Genomic DNA, 22,498 nt, shown 5'->3' on the forward strand with positions numbered 1-22,498 from the left:
CAGAGGAGGCTGGTGAGGGGAGGACGGTACATATAATGGATGGAATGAATGAACTGGAATGGTATTGAACACATGGAAACCATGTGTTTGAGTCCATTCCATTTATTTCAGTTCCAGCCATGACCCCGAGCCCGTCCTCCCCATTGAAAATGGAAACCAGCCACCACTGGGTTGAGGGTTATACAGTGCTGGTGTTATCGTACCATAATCTGAGCATGACCATTGGGGAAAGTTCCAGTGTTGTCAGCGTTGAGGGGGTCCTGACAGTTTCTGGGGTCCTGACAGTTTCTGAGACGACATCTGAAAGCATCTTGGACCTGGGGAAAGCGAAGCAACATAGAAGTAGTATTAGACACTTGACATTTTAGTTTCTGACAGGCTATGGCCAAGACAGTAGAGAGTAAAAACATCCTCTACTGTTCCTGCTGTAACCTCTTGACCTTGCTCACAGTGATTACAGCTACATTCAAAGGGGAGGGGCAGGTTAACAGGAAAGTGATGTATTAGAGCACTTGACATAAGTATAATATTATATATCATGTGTATTTTAGTTTCTGAAAACATGCTCAATTGTTCCTGCTGTAACCTCTTGACCTTGCTCACAGTGATTACAGCTACAGATTAATTACAGGGGGGAGGAGGGGGGGGGGGCAGGTTAACAGGAAAGTGATGTACAGGGCCTTGCAAAAGTATTCATCCCCCTTGGCATTTTTCCTACTTTGTTGCATTACAACCTGTAATTTAAATTGATTTTTATTTGGATTTCATGTAATGGACATACACAAAACATTGCAAATTGGTGAATTGAAATGAAAAAAATATGAAGCTATGAAGCCCCTATATAAGATCTGGTGCAACCAATTACCTTCAGAAGTCACATAATTAAATAAAGTCCACATGCGTGCAATCTAAGTGTCATATGATCTGTCACATGATCCCTGTTCTAAAGGCCCCAGAGTCTGCAACACCACTAAGCAAGGGGCACCACCAAGCAAGTGGAACCATGAAGATCAAGGAGCTCTCCAAACAGTTTAGGGACAAAGTTTTGGAGAAGTACAGATCATGGTTGGGTTATAAAATAATATCCCAAACTTCGAACATCCCACGGAGCACCATTAAATCCATTATTAAAAAATGGAAAGAATATGGCACCACAACAAACCTGCCAAGAGAGAGCCGCCCACCAAAACACACAGACCAGGCAGGGAGGGCATTAATCAGAGAGGCAACAAAGAGACCAACGATAACCCTGAAGGAGCTGCACAGCGGAGATTGGAGTATCTGTCCATAAGACCACTTTAAGCTGTACACTCCACAGAGCTGGGCTTTACAGAAGAGTGGCCAGAAAAAAAGCCATTGCTTAAAGAAAAGAATAAGCAAACATGTTTGATGTTCACCAAAAGGCATGTGGGAGACTCCCCAAACATATGGAAGAAGGTATTCTGGTCAGATGAGACTAAAATTTAGCTTTTTGACCATCAAGGAAAACACTATGTCTGGCACAAACCCAACACCTCTCATCATCCTGAGAACCCCATCCACACAGTGAAGCATGGTGGTGGCAGCAACATGCTGTGGGGATGTTTTTAATTGGCAGGGACTGGGAAACTGGTCAGAATTGAAGGAATGATGGGTGGCTCTAAATACAGGGAAATTCTTGAGGGAAACCTGCTTCAGCCTTCCAGAGATTTGAGACTGGGACGGAGGTTCACCTTCCAGCAGGACAATGACTCTAAGCATACTGCTAAAGCAACACTCGAGTGGGGAAACATTTAAATGTCTTGGAATGGCCTAGTCAAAGCCCAGACCTCAATCCAATTGAGAATCTGTGGTATGACTTAAAGATTGCTGTACACCAGCAATAACCCATCCAGCTTGAAAGAGCTGGAGCAGTTTTGCCTTGAAGAATGGGCAACAATCCCAATGGCTAGATGGGTATAGAGAAATACCCCAAGAGACTTGCAGAGATAATTGCTGCAAAAGCTCTACAAAGTATTGACTTTGGGGGGGGGGGGGGGGGGGGGGGGTGAATAGTTATGCATACTCAAATGTTCTATTTTTTTTGTCTTATTTCTTGTTTGTTTCACACAAAAAAAATATTTTGCATCATCAAAGTGGTAGGCATGTTGTGTAAATAAAATGATATACAACCCCTCCAAAATATATTTTAATTCCAGGTTGTAAGGCAACAAAATAGGAAAAATGCCAAAGGGGGTGAATACTTTCGCAAGACACTGTAAACAACACATCTGGAATTAATCTGGGCCAGATCACTAATCTCCTAATAATCTCCTAATAAATACTGTAGTTAGGGCCGAATGGAAAACATGAAGTGTGTGTGTGTGTGGCCACAAGAGATAAGAGGGATTAAACATGTTTAAGGGTCAACAAAACGTTGTGACACAGGGCCATGTTAATTTGGCACCAAGTGTAAAATGGGGTGATTCTATCTGAATTGGTCCAATAAGAAACATTCATTTTTATATCCAGTTGTAAAGTATTTTTGGGGGGTAATGTTGATATGTTGTGCACTATGAACAGAATCCTACTGAAAGAGTATCCCATTATCCCCAACACATACACACCTCCCCTTGTCCTTCCCTCACTTCCCCAAGACCTCTTTCTCCCTCTCCCTCCTCTCCCCCTCACCTTTCCTCACTTCCCCAATACTTCCCTCTCCCTCCTCCCCCCTCACCTTCCCTCACTTCCCCAATACTTCCCTCTCCCCCTCTCCCTCCTCTCCCCCTCACCTTTCCTCACTTCCCCAATACTTCCCTCTCCCCTCTCCCTCTCCTTCCCCAATACCCCCCTCTCCCTCCTCTCTCCCCTCTCCCTCCTCTCTCCCCTCTCCCCCTCCCTCCTCTTCCCCCTCACCTTTCCTCACTTCCCCAATACTTCCCTCTCCCTCTCCCCTCTCGCCCTCTACCTCTCCTTCCCACACTTCCCCAATACCTCCCTCTCCCTACCCTCTCCCATCTCCCCCTCTCCCTCTCCTTCCCCAATAACTCCCTCTCCCTCCTCTCCCCTCTCCTTCCCTCACTTCCTCAATATACCTCCCTCTCCCTCCTCTCTCCCTCTTCCCTCTCTATTCCTTACCTCTTTCCTCAGGATACAGTGCACCATGACGATGACAAAGCCCTGCAACGAGTCGAAGACAGAGAAGAGGATCTGAAATAGGATGGAGCGCTTGTCTGTCATGGCCAGCACCGCAGACATCCAGGTCAGAGCCAGCAGAGGCAGAACCACACAGGAACTCCACAGAGAGGCCCTGACAGAGGGAAGGAGAGAGGAGGAAAGGATAGAGGGGGATGGGAGAGAGGGGGCGGGAGAGGGTGGAGGGAGGGGAGAGAGTGGGCGGGAGAGGGGCAAGGGAAGGAGAGTGTGGGAGAGGGGAAACAGGGGGAGACAGGGGATAGAGGTTAACCTGGCACACATCAGATCACATAAGACATTACTGCCTGGCCAGGCTACTACAGTGTTCTTTCTTGTAGATAGAAGACATTACTGCCAGGCCAGACTACTACAGTGGTCTTTCTTGTAAATAGAAGACATTACTGCCTGGCCAGACTACTACAGTGGTCTTTCTTGTAGATAGAAGACATTACTGCCTGGCCAGACTACTACAGTGGTCTTTCTTGTAGATAGAAGACATTACTGCCTGGCCAAACTACTACAGTGGTCTTTCTTGTAGATCTAAGACATTACTGCCTGGCCAGACTACTACAGTGGTCTTTATTGTAGATAAAATACATTACTGCCTGGCCAGACTACTACAGTGATCTTTCTTGTAGAGAGAAGACATTACTGCCTGGCCAGACTACTACAGTGGTCTTTCTTGTAGATATAAGACATTACTGCCTGGCCAGACTACTACAGTGGTCTTTCTTGTAGATAGAAGACATTACTGCCTGGCCAGACTATTACAGTGGTCTTTCTTGTAGATAGAAGACATTACTGCCTGGCCAGACTACTACAGTGGTCTTTCTTGTAGATAGAAGACATTACTGCCTGGCCAGACTACTACAGTGGTCTTTCTTGTAGATAGAAGACATTACTGCCTGGCCAGACTACTACAGTGGTCTTTCTTGTAGATAGAAGACATTACTGCCTGGCCAGACTACTACAGTTGTCTTTCTTGTAGATAGAAGACATTACTGCCTGGCCAGACTATTACAGTGGTCTTTCTTGTAGATAGAAGACATTACTGCCTGTCCAGACTACTACAGTGGTCTTTCTTGTAGATAGAATACATTACTGCCTTGCCAGACTACTACAGTGATCTCTCTTGTAGATAGAAGACATTACTGCCTGGCCAGACTACTACAGTGGTCTTTCTTGTAGATAGAAGACATTACTGCCTGGCCAGACTACTGCAGTGGTCTCTCTTGTAGATAGAAGACATTACTGCCTGGCCAGACTACTACAGTGGTCTTTCTTGTAGATAGAAGACATTACTGCCTGGCCAGACTATTACAGTGGTCTTTCTTGTAGATAGAAGACATTACTGCCTGGCCAGACTACTACAGTGGTCTTTCTTGTAGATAGAATACATTACTGCCTGGCCAGACTACTACAGTGGTCTTTCTTGTAAATAGAAGACATTACTGCCTGGCCAGACTATCACAGTGGTCTTTCTTGTAGATAGAAGACATTACTGCCTGGCCAGACTACTACAGTGGTTTTTCTTGTAGATAGAAGACATTACTGCCTGGCCAGACTACTACAGTGGTCTTTCTTGTAGATAGAATACATTACTGCCTGGCCAGACTACTACAGTGGTCTTTCTTGTAGATAGAAGACATTACTGCCTGGCCAGACTACTACAGTTGTCTTTCTTGTAGATAGAAGACATTACTGCCTGGCCAGACTACTACAGTGGTGTTTCTTGTAGATAGAAGACATTACTGCCTGGCCAGACTACTACAGTGGTCTTTATTGTAGATAGAATACATTACTGCCTGGCCAGACTACTACAGTGGTCTTTCTTGTAGATAGAATACATTACTGCCTGGCCAGACTACTACAGTGGTCTTTCTTGTAAATAGAAGACATTACTGCCTGGCCAGACTACTACAGTGGTTTTTCTTGTAGATAGAAGACATTACTGCCTGGCCAGACTACTACAGTGGTCTTTCTTGTAGATAGAATACATTACTGCCTGGCCAGACTACTACAGTGGTCTTTCTTGTAGATAGTCTGGCCAGGCAGTAATGTATTCTATCACAGTGGTCTTTCTTGTAGATAGAAGACATTACTGCCTGGCCAGACTACTACAGTGGTTTTTCTTGTAGATAGAAGACATTACTGCCTGGCCAGACTACTACAGTGGTTTTTCTTGTAGATAGAAGACATTACTGCCTGGCCAGACTACTACAGTGGTCTTTCTTGTAGATAGAATACATTACTGCCGGGCCAGACTAATGACTCACAAAGCCAGCAGTTCAGTCTACAAATACAGAAGCACCAGAACCATCATCTACTGTGTAAGGACACATACTCTCTTACCAGATAGTGTTCTGTTGTCTCTCTGACATGCAAGACATTACTGTCTGACTGCCCAGTACTCTACTACAGGTCTAACATTACTGTCTGACTACCCAGTACTCTACTACAGGTCTAACATTACTGTCTGACTACCCAGTACTCTACTACAGGTCTAACATTACTGTCTGACTACCCAGTACTCTACTACAGGTCTAACATTACTGTCTGACTGCCCAGTACTCTACTACAGGTCTAACATTACTGTCTGACTCGTCCAGTACTCTACTATAGGTCTAACATTACTGTCTGACTGCCCAGTACTCTACTACAGGTCTAACATTACTGTCTGACTGTCCAGTACTCTACTACAGGTCTAACATTACTGTCTGACTGCCCAGTAATCTACTACAGGTCTAACATTACTGTCTGACTGCCCAGTACTCTACTGTAGGTCTAACATTAGCTATCTACGCAAGGACACATTTTCTGTCCTGTTCATTCTCTGTAGATCTTCCAAGGTCTTGGTCCAGACACACACACACACACACACACACACACACACACACACACACACAGAGACCATGTGACCAGTCATGCACACAAATGCACACACAGTTAATCTCATGAATTCCCAGTGCCAGGCATCGATGTCCTGTAAGAGAGAACTTACATGGCATTACTGGCTGTAGTTGCAGAGAGAGCAGTGGTGGACACCACACCACACTTGGCACATTTCAGAGTTAACCCTGTATGGGGCTCGTTCATCGGTCTGTGGGACAACAAACAACAAAACAACAGTGTTTAGTGAAGAAGCAGCACTATGACTAGCATAGCATTCCTTCTGTTCTCTCATACAACATGGACACTAGTGATGATAGTAGTGAAGAAGCAGCACTATGACTAGCATAGCATTCCTTCTGTTCTCTCATACAACATGTGGACACTAGTGATGACAGTAGTGAAGAAGCAGCACTATGACTAGCATAGCATTCCTTCTGTTCTCTCATTCAACACGTGGACACTAGTGATGACAGTAGTGAAGAAGCAGCACTACACCATCCCAACGTTCTCTATCATATTAGCAGAATCTAGGGCGAATTTGTCCGTGTTTTTAACCCTTGTGTGGTGTTCATGCTATTCACCCAATGTTCACGGGTCTGATGGACACACAACATTTTGGGGTTATAAAACAATACAGCCATAACAATTTATGTAAAAATACTTAATAATTCATACTTAGATGTTGACTTATATCAATTACAAGCAATATAGACAGCATACATGGTTCATATTTGCCATTTAACTCATTTATCTATTCAAGCGCTATAAACAAAAATAAATTATAATCAAGACATGGGTGGAATAAATCATGTTTATCTTGAACAAATATAAATGAAACAAGGTTTTCATCACAATTGATGTTTATTGCTTTGAACTGAACACATTGGAAGGACAAATATTCCTACAGTATTTTATGGAAATGATAAATGAGCCCCATTGAACACAAATCAAGGCCGGTCTACACACCACATGAGGGACAGAGTTTAACTGTGTGTGTGTTGCAAATGTATTTCTTGCACCATGAGGGGTGGTCCTGGTTGTATCTTTATCACATTGGCAGTCATGAGGGGTGGTCCTGGGTGTATCTTTATCACATTGGCAGTCATGAGGGGTGGTCCTGGGTGTATCTTTATCACATTGGCAGTCATGAGGGGTGGTCCTGGTTGTATCTTTATCACATTGGCAGTCATGAGGGGTGGTCCTGGGTGTATCTTTATCACATTGGCAGTCATGAGGGGTGGTCCTGGGTGTATCTTTATCACATTGGCAGTCATGAGGGGTGGTCCTGGGTGTATCTTTATCACATTGGCAGCCATGAGGGATGGTCCTGGTTGTATCTTTATCACATTAGCAGTCATGAGGGGTGGTCCTGGGTGTATCTTTATCACATTGGCAGCCATGAGGGATGGTCCTGGTTGTATCTTTATCACATTGGCAGTCATGAGGGATGGTCCTGGGTGTATCTTTATCACATTGGCAGCCATGAGGGATGGTCCTGGTTGTATCTTTATCACATTGGCAGTCATGAGGGATGGTCCTGGTTGTATCTTTATCACATTGGCAGCCATGAGGGGTGGTCCTGGTTGTATCTTTATCACATTGGCAGCCATGAGGGATGGTCCTGGGTGTATCTTTATCACATTGGCAGCCATGAGGGATGGTCCTGGGTGTATCTTTATCACATTGGCAGTCATGAGGGGTGGTCCTGGGTGTATCTTTATCACATTGGCAGTCATGAGGGGTGGTCCTGGTTGTATCTTTATCACATTGGCAGCCATGAGGGATGGTCCTGGGTGTATCTTTATCACATTGGCAGCCATGAGGGATGGTCCTGGGTGTATCTTTATCACATTGGCAGTCATGAGGGATGGTCCTGGTTGTATCTTTATCACATTGGCAGTCATGAGGGATGGTCCTGGTTGTATCTTTATCACATTGGCAGCCATGAGGGGTGGTCCTGGGTGTATCTTTATCACATTGGCAGCCATGAGGGATGGTCCTGGTTGTATCTTTATCACATTGGCAGCTATGAGGGATGGTCCTGGGTGTATCTTTATCACATTGGCAGTCATGAGGGGTGGTTCTGGGTGTATCTTTATCACATTGGCAGTCATGAGGGATGGTCCTGGTTGTATCTTTATCACATTGGCAGCCATGAGGGATGGTCCTGGGTGTATCTTTATCACATTGGCAGCCATGAGGGGTGGTCCTGGGTGTATCTTTATCACATTGGCAGCCATGAGGGGTGGTCCTGGGTGTATCTTTATCACATTGGCAGTCATGAGGGGTGGTCCTGGGTGTATCTTTATCACATTGGCAGTCATGAGGGGTGGTCCTGGGTGTATCTTTATCACATTGGCAGCCATGAGGGGTGGTCCTGGGTGTATCTTTATCACATTGGCAGCCATGAGGGGTGGTCCTGGGTGTATCTTTATCACATTGGCAGTCATGAGGGATGGTCCTGGGTGTATCTTTATCGCATTGGCAGTCATGAGGGGTGGTCCTGGGTGTATCTTTATCACATTGGCAGCCATGAGGGGTGGTCCTGGGTGTATCTTTATCACATTGGCAGTCATGAGGGATGGTCCTGGGTGTATCTTTATCACATTGGCAGCCATGAGGGGTGGTCCTGGGTGTATCTTTATCACATTGGCAGTCATGAGGGATGGTCCTGGGTGTATCTTTATCACATTGGCAGTCATGAGGGGTGGTCCATTCCTTGGACAAGAAGACCATTCAATTTCAAAATGTTTTGACATCCATATTTCTCCTCCTGTAGGTTACTGACGGACTGGTCCTGGGTATGGTTGGCTGCTGACGGACTGGTCCTGGGTATGGTTGGCTGCTGATGGGCTGGTCCTGGGGCTGGTTTCTGAAGGGCTGGTCCTGGTCCTGGTTGCTGACGGGCTGGTCCTGGGGCTGGTTGCTGACGGGCTGGTCCTGGGGCTGGTTGCTGATGGTCTGGTCCTGGGGCTGGTTGGTTGCTGAAGGGCTGGTCCTGGGGCTGGTTGCTGATGGGCTGGTCCTGGGGCTGGTTGCTGACAGGCTGGTCCTGGTTGCTGACGGGCTGGTCCTGGAGCTGGTTGCTGATGGGCTGGTCCTGGGGCTGGTTGCTGACGGGCTGGTCCTGGGGCTGATTGCTGACGGGCTGGTCCTGGGGCTGGTTGCTGACAGGTTGGTCCTGGGGCTGGGTGCTGGGGCTGGTTGCTGACGGGCTGGTCCTGGGGCTGATTGCTGACGGGCTGGTCCTGGGGCTGGTTGCTGACGGGCTGGTCCTGGGGCTGGTTGATGACGGGCTGGTCCTGGGGCTGGCTGAGGGTCAATCTCATCCTATTCTTCCAACTCACTGTCCGACTCTGAATTGACAGAAACATGATCCTCATATTCTGAAAATGCTTCATCTTCCAAAGTGGAAAACACTCTTTCCACACCATCTTCTCTCTCTGCAAAAATTATTTTGAAGTCTCTCTGAGCAGAGGTGATTTTTGCCTTACTGATTCATTGTGGTGATGAGCCAGACATGCAAAGCTATTTCTCTGTTGTGTTCCTCACCCAATTTGCACCTGCCGCCTGGGGGAGAGTTTGGACATTTTTTTTTTTTTTTTGACAATGTATCGAAATAATATACTGTAATAACATCGTGCAGGTTCCCGCAAGACTTGCCAAGTTAGTAATGGTTAAATAAAAAAATACAATAAATAAAAAATGTATTGTGTAGTTTCACAGTGTGCACTCAATAAAAAGGTGTTATTTTATATGTTCTTCACAGAAAATGAGCCAAGGCCAACGAGTCCAGATTGAAAAAATCATTAATTGCATTTTTCATTTAGTAAACACTGAAAATGGGCCCCACAGACCTCAACACCACACAAAGGAAAAACAGTAGCACCCACAACTTTTCATGTTAGCAGTTTCCAGACAGACATGGCCAATGTTAGCGTGGGTGTTGTAGAGGGCTTTGGGATTAACACGCATCAAGATGAAGACATAAAATGACGTTAGTGACAAAAACATCACTAGGAATGGCATCCCAACTTTCTGTATCACACTAGTAGTAGTCAGGCAGGGCCAAAGTGTTCTAAAAACACATGACAAGATGACATAAGGCTGGTTTACAGTAGATCTAAGGACTGTCTGTGGACAGTTGTCACATTCTAGTGGTCTACAGACATGTTGTTAGACCGAGTATAAACCAGTCTTTATGTGGGGCTGTTTAACAGGGATGCTGGTGTACCAACCAACAAGAAGACGACAGAAAATAACTCATTCCAGATGTGTATCTCGTTAGTAGTAGTCAGGGCCAATCTGGGGACCTGTGGGTGGTGGGCGTTTTAAACTATTTTCATTATGGACTGATTCTGCCACGTCTCCCCCCTACTCTCCACACACACACGCACACACACACACACACACACACACACACACACGTCGTCTCCCCCAGAGAGATGTGACCTCTTTATGTTGATGCCTCTAATGTTCTCCCATCAGACAGAGTAAAGAACGAGGCCTAATCTCCATATGGAAAATGAAGAGATTCAGAGGGTCTGTGTGAATGTGTGGTGGGGGGGAGTCAGACTACAATGTATACTAAAGGACTGGAGAAGTAGACCACTGCAGATCTTAGGACTATACAGTCAACACTCCAGCCAACACGGAGTAGTTCAATGTCCATATAAGGAAGTATAACTAAATAAGGAAGAATGACTAGTTGCTGTCTGTCTTTGTTGTGTATCACAATGTATTGTATAAGTAGGTGCTCTCTTACCCAGCTGCTTCAGACATACTACAGGTCATAGAAATAGAATAGAATAGAGATTCTATATCTTTGCTGTAGGTGGTTTCTTACCCAGCTCGATGCTTCGGCTTCTTCTCCAGAATCCCGTCTCTGGAGACCAGCTTGTTGAACACCAGGATACCAATCACCATGTTGACCTGTTCATAGAGAAGGAACACCTTCACATACATATTCATATACCTGAGGGAAACCTGAATATATTTAGTCATATACCTGAAGGAAACCTGAATATATTTAGTCATGTACCTGAGGGAAACCTGAATATATTTAGTCATATACCTGAAGGAAACCTGAATATATACTGTATAGTCATGTACCTGAGGGAAACCTGAATATATACTGTATAGTCATATACCTGAAGGAAACCTGAATATATACTGTATAGTCATGTACCTGAGGGAAACCTGAATATATACTGTATAGTCATATACCTGAAGGAAACCTGAATATATACTGTATAGTCATGTACCTGAGGGAAACCTGAATATATACTGTATAGTCATATACCTGAAGGAAACCTGAATATATTTAGTCATGTACCTGAAGGAAACCTGAATATATTTAGTCATAAACCTGAAGGAAACCTGAATATATTTAGTCATATACCTGAAGGAAACCTGAATATATTTAGTCATATACCTGAAGGAAACCTGAATATATTTAGTCATGTACCTGAGGGAAACCTGAATATATTTAGTCATAAACCTGAAGGAAACCTGAATATATTTAGTCATGTACCTGAGGGAAACCTGAATATATTTAGTCATAAACCTGAAGGAAACCTGAATATATTTAGTCATATACCTGAAGGAAACCTGAATATATTTAGTCATAAACCTGAAGGAAACCTGAATATATACTGTATAGTCATGTACCTGAGGGAAACCTGAATATATTTAGTCATGTACCTGAAGGAAACCTGAACATATACTGTATAGTCATGTACCTGAAGGAAACCTGAATATATTTAGTCATGTACCTGAAGGAAACCTGAATATATTTTGTCATATACCTGAAGGAAACCTGAATATATTTAGTCATGTACCTGAAGGAAACCTGAATATATTTAGTCATATACCTGAAGGAAACCTGAATATATTTAGTCATGTACCTGAGGGAAACCTGAATATATTTAGTCATAAACCTGAAGGAAACCTGAATATATTTAGTCATATACCTGAGGGAAACCTGAATATATTTAGTCATATACCTGAAGGAAACCTGAATATATTTAGTCATGTACCTGAGGGAAACCTGAATATATTTAGTCATGTACCTGAAGGGAAACCTGAATATATTTAGTCATGTACCTGAAGGAAACCTGAATATATTTAGTCATATACCTGAGGGAAACCTGAATATATTTAGTCATATACCTGAAGGAAACCTGAATATATTTAGTCATATACCTGAAGGAAACCTGAATATATTTAGTCATATACCTGAAGGAAACCTGAATATATTTAGTCATATACCTGAGGGAATCTTGAATATATTTAGTCATATACCTGAGGGAATCTTGAATATATTTAGTCATATACCTGAAGGAAACCTGAATATATTTAGTCATGTACCTGAGGGAAACCTGAATATATTTAGTCATAAACCTGAAGGAAACCTGAATATATACGGTATAGTCATGTACCTGAGGGAAACCTGAATATATTTAGTCATATACCTGAGGGAAACCTGAATATATTTAGTCATATACCTGAGGGAATCTTGAATATATTTAGTCATATACCTGAGGGAAACCTGAATATATTTAGTCATAAACCTGAGGGAAACCTGAATATATTTAGTCATATACCTGAAGGAAACCTGAATATATTTAGTCATATACCTGAGGGAATCTTGAATATATTTAGTCATATACCTGAAGGAAACCTGAATATATTTAGTCATGTACCTGAGGGAAACCTGAATATATTTAGTCATAAACCTGAAGGAAACCTGAATATATACGGTATAGTCATGTACCTGAGGGAAACCTGAATATATTTAGTCATATACCTGAGGGAATCTTGAATATATTTAGTCATATACCTGAGGGAAACCTGACTATATTTAGTCATATACCTGAGGGAAACTTGAATATATTTAGTAATATGGGGCTACCGGTTCAAAGCACTGGGCCAGTAACTGAAAGGTTGCCGGTTTGAATCAGAGACGAATGAAAACATATAACTAGTTACACTCCCTGATATTCAACTGTTTACAGAGAAAAGCAGTGTAACTGGTGGGAATCAGCCTGGCTCTCCCACTCACCAACACGACTCCATTACACTAAGAGGACACTGTCAAGGTCTGAAGGGAGACATTTACATTTTCATACAGGGGGAACAGGGCAGGATTGGGGTCACTTCCATTTCAATAAAGGAAGTAAACAGAAATGTGGATTCCAACTCCAATCCTCCTAATGGAATGGACCCCAGTCCTGGAGTAAGGTGAGGGAACAATGTCACATCTAAAGACACTTGTGTACTTTAGGAAAGTTAGCTGCATTAGTATGTCAATAAGATGTTATTATCCTTGTGAAATACAAAAGGTGATTGACATCATTAGTGTACAGTACACATTCTGTCTCTCCTCTATTCTGATCTCTCTCCTCTATTCTGATCTCTCTCCTCTATTATGATCTCTCTCCTCTATTATGATCTCCCTCCTCTATTATGATCTCTTTCAACTATTATGATCTCTCTCCTGTATTATGATCTCTCTCTTCTATTATGATCTCTCTCTTCTATTATGATCTCTCTCTTCTATTATGATCTCTCTCCTGTATTATGATCTCTCTCTTCTATTATGATCTCTCTCTTCTATTATGATCTCTCTATTCTATTATGATCTATCTCCTCAATTGTGATCTCTCACCTCTATTATGATCTCTATCCTCTATTATGATCTCTCTCTTCTATTATGATCTCTCTCCTGTATTATGATCTCTCTCTTCTATTATGATCTCTCTCTTCTATTATGATCTATCTCCTCAATTATGATCTCTCTCCTCTATTATGATCTCTATCCTCTATTATGATCTCTCTATATTATGATCTCTCTATATAATGATCTCTCTATATTATGATCTCTTTCCTCTATTATGATATTTCTATATTATGATCTCTCTCCTCTATTATGATCTCCCTCCTCTATTATGATCTCTCTATATTATGATCTCTCTATATAATGATCTCTCTATATAATGATCTCTCTCCTCTATTATGATCTCTCTCCTCTATTATGATCTCTCCTCTACTATGATCTCTCTCCTCTACTATGATCTCTCTCCTCTATTATGATCTCTCTCCTCTATTATGATCTCTCTATATTATGATCTCTCTCCTCTATTATGATCTCTCTATATAATGATCTCTCTCCTCTATTATGATCTCTCTCCTCTATTATGATCTCTCTATATTATGATCTCTCTATATTATGGTCTCTCTCCTCTATCATGATCTCTCTATATTATGGTCTCTCTCCTCTATTCTTCCTCTCCTCTGTTGTAAAGTGACATCTAGGGCTGTATGGCTTACTCATGGCACTGACATTAAATGTACTAACTCGCAAGACCTGACCTCTATGTTCCCCTCAATCCAACACCAGAGCCTTCAGGGAGGCTTTGTCTGTCTGACAGCAGCTGCTGTTATTTTACAAAGCAAAAGCACCTCCTTAGACAAACAGTAACTCAAACACTAACACCAGATTTGCAATAATTGCCCCTTGTGGGATACATCAAGTATTTTGAATGTAATTTAATCAGTGCTAACTGCTTTGATGAAAAATGTCAAGATTTTGGAAGGAGGCTACACTCTTGGCAAAAAAGCTAGTCCCATAGGATCATTTTTCCTTTTTGGTTCCAGGTAGAACCCTTTTGAGTTCAATGTAGAACCTTCTGCAGAAAGGTTTTTTCAATGGAATCCAAACGGGTTCTTCAAAGGGTTCTCCTATGGGCACAGCCCCAAAAACCTTTTAGGGCCTAGATAGCACCTTTTTTTTCTACGAGTGTAGACAGTGATTGTAGTAAACACTAAGAATCGACCTTTCTTTCAGCAAACACTTCCTGTTTTACAAAATGTACATTTACAACAATAACCAAAAAGGCAATGAATGAGTCTATGTTTTATATGTGATAGTATGTACTGTATGTACTGTATGCTCATCCTGCCTGTAAACCAATATTATGTATGGGATAATTAAGACACCTTCAACCTTGAATAGTACTTAACCTAAACATACAATGATACTGCAATCAGCAGTACTGTATTGCTATAATATGTACTTTAATCAGCAGTACTATAATACATACCAGAACCACTGCTGCTGCCGGTCCAACAAAGGCATACAGGAGACCACCTTCTAGAGATAGCCAGCAACTGTAGAGAGAGGAGGAGAGGAAAGGATGAGAGGAAAAGAGAGGAGAAGAGCAGAGAGGAGGAGAGGAGTGGAGAGGAGAGGATTGAAGTGGAGAAGAGAGGAGAAGAGAAGAGAAGAGAAGAGAAGTGAGGAGTGGAGTGGAGTGGAGTGGAGTGGAGAGGAGAGGAGTGGAGTGGAGTGGAGAGGAGAAGAGAAGAGAAGAGAAGAGAAGAGAAGAGAAGAGAAGAGAAGAGAAGAGAAGAGAAGAGAAGAGAAGAGAAGAGAAGAGAAGAGAAGAGAAGAGAAGAGAAGAGGAGAGGAGAGGAGAGGAGAGGAGAAGAGAAGAGAAGAGAAGAGAAGAGAAGAGAAGAGAAGAGAAGAGAAGAGAAGAGAAGAGAAGAGAAGAGAAGAGAAGAGAAGAGAAGAGAAGAGAAGAGAAGAGAAGAGAAGAGAAGAGAAGAGAAGAGAAGAGAAGAGAAGAGAAGAGAAGAGAAGAGAAGAGAAGAGAAGAGAAGAGAAGAGAAGAGAAGAGAAGAGAAGAGGAGTTGAGTGGGGAAGAGAAGAGGAGTGGAGTGGAGAGGAGTGGAGAAGAGAAGATGAGTGGAGTGGAGTGGAGATGAGAGGAGAAGAGTGGAGTGGAGAGGAGAGGAGAAGAGAAGAGAAGAGGAGTGGAGTTGAGTAGAGAGGAGTGGGGAAGAGAAGAGGAGTGGAGTGGAGAGGAGTGGAGAAGAGAAGATGAGTGGAGTGGAGTGGAGAGAAGTGGAGAAGAGAAGAGAAGAGAAGAGTGGAGTGGAGTGGAGTGGAGTGGAGTGGAGAGGAGAGGAGAGGAGAGGAGAGGAGAGGAGAGGAGAGGAGAGGAGAGGACAAGAGAAGAGAAGAGAAGAGAAGAGGAGTGGAGTTGAGTGGGGAAGAGGAGAGGAGTGGAGTGGAGAGGAGTGGAGAAGAGAAGATGAGTGGAGTGGAGTGGAGAGAAGTGGAGAGGAGATGAGAGGAGAAGAGTGGAGTGGAGATGAGAGGAGAAGAGAAGAGAAGAGAAGTGGAGAGGAGAGGAGAAGAGAAGAGAAGAGGAGTGGAGTTGAGTGGAGAGGAGTGGGGAAGAGAAGAGGAGTGGAGTGGAGAGGAGTGGAGAAGAGAAGATGAGTGGAGTGGAGTGGAGAGAAGTGGAGAGGAGATGAGAAGAGGAGTGGATTGGAGAGGAGCGGAGAGGAGAAGAGGAGACATCAGCTAGCGAACCAACTCCCACAAAGAAATGAAACCCCAGAATCACATCAACTTAATGGTGCACAGCTGCATACAGTTGTGTTATCCTCCAGTGTCAAGGGAGTACAGGCATATGCTGTGGTTCTGCTTCAGGAAGTTTTACTGGGGAATAAAATGCTAACGAGAGTTTTAAAACATGGTTTATGTACTAGTATTCAGCTGGGACACAACTCAGGAGGAGATGGGGGTTTGTCAGAATCTTCTAAAATGCCCACTGGGGTTGTCTTGGGGTTTGTAGGGTTCACCCTAGCCTAGCTAACCAAGTTTTCACATTTGTGTTTTTTCTTCAGAAATCATTGCATGTGGGTACATTCATGTGTGCTTAATATATTATTGTTCTCAGATTTTTTTAATTCACAGATTTTAGATGTGAAATAAAACAATATTTTTTTGCAAATATCTTTAACTGTGCTATGTTGTTGTCCCACCCAGCTATCTTAGGATGAATGCACCACCTGTAAGTCTGCCTGCATAACAGCATCTGCTTAATCACTAAAATGTCAAATGTAAATGTTTTGCATATACACTAACGTTCAAAAGTTTGGGGTCACTTAGAAATGTCTTTGTTTTTGAAAGAAAAGCCATGGTCCATTATAATAACATAACATTGATCAGAAATACAGTGTAGACATTGTTAATGTTGTAAATGACTATTGTAGCTGGAAACGGCTGTTTGGAATATCTACATAGGCGTACAGAGGCCCATTATCAGCAACCATCACTCCTGTGTTCCAATGGCACGTTGTGTTAGCTAATCCAGGTTTATCATTTTAAAAGGCTAATTGATCATTAGAAAACACTTTTGCAATTATGTTAGCACAGCTGAAAACTATTGTCCTCGTTAAAGAAGCAATATTATTATCATTAATTAACATTTTTGTAATACTGATGTCACAAATGTAAAATGTGTAAAGTTCTTTATTAAATATGTAGTTATTTGTTACATTTGACTGTGTAAAACCTAGTAGAACTACTTATTTATCTGAGTGAGGCGGATGTATAACGTTTAGCAAAAAACACATGATTCTTTGTCTCTCTGAAATGAAACCATCGTGTGATAGATTTGAGACAAATACGTGTCATTGAACAACCCCTTGATTACAGACACCTGTGTGCGTGTGTCCTTTCAAAGTATATAAACTAGTGACCCACAGTGTTTGTCATTACACCCTGATGAAGACAGCTTGTCTGTCAAACGTTGGTTATTAAACTCCTAGAGTGTGAGGCTCTCCTTTGTAATTGAACAAGCCCATGCCATGATTAGATAGTGAGAAAACACACCCATCTAGTTCTTTAAACAATAAAAGCTAATTTACCAACATTTCTGAAAATGAAACTGTTCTGATTTAAATTACCATTGACACAATTAGTATGAGGCTTTACAGATGAAAACAATTGCATTTTGGGATATAGACAGTGATAACCATGAGCAAATGCCACATGCTATACATTATAATCGTTACTAAAATATCAGAACTACCAAGGTGACACATAGGTAGAAAGAAAGAAGTGAGAAAAAAACATACTACTGGGGTGTCCCATAGCCTTTTGCTTTGGTGAATCCCATTGAGACGGCAACCACCAACGCAGGTAATCCTGAAAAAGACAAGAATGAACACATGAACAATAAGACAGGTAGTTCTGAATGCTTGTTTCATTGTGTCGTACAGCCGTCATACAGAATGTCCTCCAGAATGTCATACAGAATGTCCTCCAGAATGTCATACAGAATGTCATACAGCCGTCATGCAGAATGTCATACAGAATGTCTTACAGAATGTCATACAGAATGTCATACAGAATGTCATACAGAATGTCATACAGCCGTCATCCAGAATGTCATCCAGAATGTCACACAGCCGTCATACAGAATGTCGTACAATGTCATACAGCCGTCATACAGAATGTCATACAGTCGTCATACAGCCGTCATACAGAATGTCATACAGAATGCCATACAGAATGTCATCCAGAATGTCATACAGAATGCCATACAGAATGTCTTCCAGAATGTGCAGGTTAACTATCTCCTTCATCATTAGCTCCATAGAGGCAGTGTTCTGCCGATAGAACTCCAGTCAAGATAAGAAGCTTAGTGTATTTAAAGATAGAATCCTTAGTTGCTTGGTTTTATAAATTAATGATATATACCCACTGATTCTTGAACAATATAACTTATAAATGCCTCATGAGCTTAGTTCAACTGTCGTACCCCATCAGAACCCCAAATATAAGTATGATTTACCCCAATGTTTGTACACAATGTGAATGTAAACAAACACTGTATAGCCTCAGATAATGATTCCGTTTACTAATTCAAACAGCAGTTTCCGTAGTGTAGTGGTTATCACGTTTGCCTCACACGAGAAAGGTCCCTGGTGCAAAAACACATTTCTCTGATACATACGAGAAGCACCTGATTTGTAACAGAGAATGCCACTTTTCATAAATACCTCATTATGGGAATTACATGCAAAGAATATCAGTGAAATTCGTATTACTCCTTGTAGATTCTTGAACTCTCAGTTTCAGTAGAGTAGAGTGCTTTTCATGCTTGACTCACACAAGATATGTCTCCGGTTCAAAACCAGGTCCACAAGAGATCTCTGACACGTGAGAAGTACCTGATTTGTAACAGAGAATTTTGCTTTTCATGAATGCCTCATAACTAGGTAAGTCAGTTAAGAACAAATTCATATTTACAATGATGGCCTACCGGGGAACAGTGAGTTAACTGCCTTGTTCAGGAGCTGAACGACTGATTTTTACCTTGTCAGCTCAGGGATTCGATCAAGCAACCTTCTGGTTACTGACACAACGCTCTAACCACTAGGCTACCTGCTGGTTACTGGCCCAACGCTCTAACCACTAGGCTACCTGTTGGTTACTGGCCCAACGCTCTAACCACTAGGCTACCTGCTGGTTACTGGCCCAACGCTCTAACCACTAGGCTACCTGCTGGTTACTGGCCCAACGCTCTAACCACTAGGCTACCTGCTGGTTACTGGCCCAACGCTCTAACCACTAGGCTACCTGCTGGTTACTGGCCCAACGCTCTAACCACTAGGCTACCTGCTGGTTACTGGCCCAACGCTCTAACCACTAGGCTACCTGCTGGTTACTGGCCCAACACTCTAACCACTAGGCTACCTGCTGGTTACTGGCCCAATGCTCTAACCACTAGGCTACCTGCTGGTTACTGACACAACGCTCTAACCACTAGGCTACCTGCTGGTTACTGGCCCAACGCTCTAACCACTAGGCTACCTGCCGCCCCAAAAACTATATTTCATAACTTGATTTCATGGAAGGTCAGTCCTTACATCCGGAGATACATCTATGAATTTGAATGTGGTTACATTTCTTCAGGCCCGTCACAACTTTCTTTTTCCAAAAGTTATTGTTATTGTTTCAATGTGGGATTCTAGCTTTAAGAGCAGTGCTACCTACACACACAGTAACACAATGAAAACAATCCCTATGAGAGACTACAGTGGGTCTCCCTCTCTGGTACATGGGGCTTGTTCCCCCTCTACACCACCTGGATCTCTGTTATGGATTGTTGCAGTCCATCCGGGAATATAAACACCTTCCCTCTCGGCATGGCCTGGGAACACACACACACGCACACGCACACACACACACACACACACACACACACACACACACACACACACACACACACACACACACACACACACACACACACACACACACACACACACACCCAGCCTGGGAAGGATTTACTGATGCAGTCACATTTCCTGGAGGTGGGGGCGGAGACCTTGTGGTCGTCCACTTGTCTCTCCCAGTGCTGAAGAGGTAAATGGGCCTCTAATGTACGGCGCTATGGCATAAATCACGTAGCCTCCAGAGCTCTGATGTACACACACGTTCATGTAAACACACGCTAAGCACAAACACCAACGTTGCTTGATTTACTGTTAAAAAAAAAAGCTAATATTTACAATCTGAACAAGATGAGAAAATCAATTCTTACTTTAAACTATAAACCCCACAGAGATGTTAGATTATACTGAACACCTGCAGTACAAAAAGCAACATGTAATGTTGATGCTTGAGGATTGTATTGGTTCTTCACATAAGTTTCATAACTGTTGACTCATACTTTCATAGAAAACAAACCCATGTTTCTGACAGTATCGTATCCTCACAGAGCTGCTACAATGGATGAGTCTACAGAGATGTTGCAATGGATGAGTCTACAGAGATGCTACAATGGATGAGTCTACAGAGATGCTACAATGGATGAGTCTACAGAGATGCTGCAATGGATGAGTCTACAGAGATGCTACAATGGATGAGTCTACAGAGATGCTACAATGGATGAGTCTACAGAGATGCTACAATGGATGAGTCTACAGAGATGCTACAATAGATGAGTCTACAGAGATGCTACAATGGATGAGTCTACAGAGATGCTACAATAGATGAGTCTACAGAGATGCTACAATGGATGAGTTTACTGTCATTTGTTCTCAGAGACGTCCTCTCATATTAAGTTCTGTGCAGTTGCAGGACAAAAGATACAGCACAGATACAACTCATCAGAAACAAACCCATGTTTCTGACAGTATCGTATCCTCACAGAGCTGCTACAATGGATGAGTCTACAGAGATGTTGCAATGGATGAGTCTACAGAGATGCTACAATGGATGAGTCTACAGAGATGCTACAATGGATGAGTCTACAGAGATGCTACAATGGATGAGTCTACAGAGATGCTACAATGGATGAGTTTACTGTCATTTGTTCTCAGAGACGTCCTCTCATATTAAGTTCTGTGCAGTTGCAGGACAAAAGATACAGCACAGATACAACTCATCTATTTTCTTCTCGCCTAACATGACCATACAACATCTAACCTTCTAGCATCGACCAAGACCACATGATTTTATCATTTACATTTAGAATGTCTATATATATCAGCCTTTACCTACTCACCTCTCTCTCTCTCTCTCTCTCTCTCTCTCTCTCTCTCTCTCTCTCTCTCTCTCTCTCTCTCTCTCTCTCTCTCTCTCTCTCTCTCTCTCTCTCTCTCTCTCTCTCTCTCTCTCTCTCTCTCTCTCTCTCTCTCTCTCTCTCTCTCTCTCTCTCTCTCTCTCTCTCTCTCTCTCTCTCTCTCTCTCTCTCTCTCTTCAATTTCAATTTGCTTTATCGGCATAACGTAACAATGCACATATTGTAGTTCGGCCGAGAACTGCAATGACGAATGAAGAGAGATAATCTTGTTTGTTGCTAGGTAACAGGAGGAATGAGTGTGTGGGCTCTTTCGTAATCAATTGGATTCTTAATAGAGATTTGGGAAGTGTCTTTGCTGTAAGTAAGAGGTCTTTGGATGAGACGTCCGTAGATGTCTTCACAGACCCACCTGTACCCGAATACCTGAGACCTGATCCGGGACCAAAGCCGGTCTGGATCCAGAATTCTAAATACTGTCGGATCTGATATGAATGTCATGGGTCTCTGGTATGTGTCATTTTAACTGATTTGTCCAGAAGGACCCATACAGATCAGAACACGACTGCTGCAGTAGAGACAGAGAGAAATGGTATAATTTATGCTGCTGCTTTTTGCTTTTCACGAGAGGGGCGCATGTAGCATGTTGTTGTTGGCCAATCAGAAGTCATCAAAGCGGCAATAGGCTACAGTCATAGAGCCTCTCTGTGGGACAAAAGTTAGGAGATATCTAATCAATGGAAGATGTGATTAAAATGATGGAATCAACATATGTTAATTCAACATCAACATATGTTAAAATAGAGTGTTTCTATGATTTGTAGTAAAGAGGATACAGGAAGATAAGTGTTTCCAATGACACCCTCCGTGTGCATCTTGTAATTTTACTTTGGCTTCTAATTGGTTGGTCGCTGGAAACACCTATCTTAGCCTGCTACATTATATTCTGAATGGAGTTGTTGTTTGTAGGAAGAGAAAGTGCATGCAGCCTCAGTTAGCCTACCTAACTAGCTTCTCCCTGTTTGATGCAGCCAAGACAGCTACTACGTCATCATATTGGA

The 22,498-nt window shown here is 42.7% G+C and overlaps 1 protein-coding gene across 7 annotated transcripts in view; it reads right to left on the reverse strand.

The window, feature by feature from the left end:
* LOC110531925 (adhesion G protein-coupled receptor B3) overlaps window positions 1–22,498 on the reverse strand; it is a 155,600-nt gene that overhangs the window by 22,331 nt on the left and 110,771 nt on the right. For all 7 annotated transcript variants that reach the window (XM_036987706.1, XM_036987698.1, XM_036987682.1 and 4 more), the window contains 6 exons: window positions 17,983–18,052; window positions 15,150–15,216; window positions 10,892–10,977; window positions 6,155–6,253; window positions 3,097–3,268; window positions 204–317 (listed from right to left, as the gene is read on the reverse strand). In XM_036987706.1, the coding sequence (XP_036843601.1) occupies window positions 204–317; window positions 3,097–3,268; window positions 6,155–6,253; window positions 10,892–10,977; window positions 15,150–15,216; window positions 17,983–18,052 (608 nt within the window). The remainder of the gene's footprint in view (window positions 1–203; window positions 318–3,096; window positions 3,269–6,154; window positions 6,254–10,891; window positions 10,978–15,149; window positions 15,217–17,982; window positions 18,053–22,498) is intronic.

Source organism: Oncorhynchus mykiss, chromosome 1 (assembly GCF_013265735.2).
Source record: "Oncorhynchus mykiss isolate Arlee chromosome 1, USDA_OmykA_1.1, whole genome shotgun sequence".
In the NCBI taxonomy this organism is placed as follows: domain Eukaryota; kingdom Metazoa; phylum Chordata; class Actinopteri; order Salmoniformes; family Salmonidae; genus Oncorhynchus; species Oncorhynchus mykiss.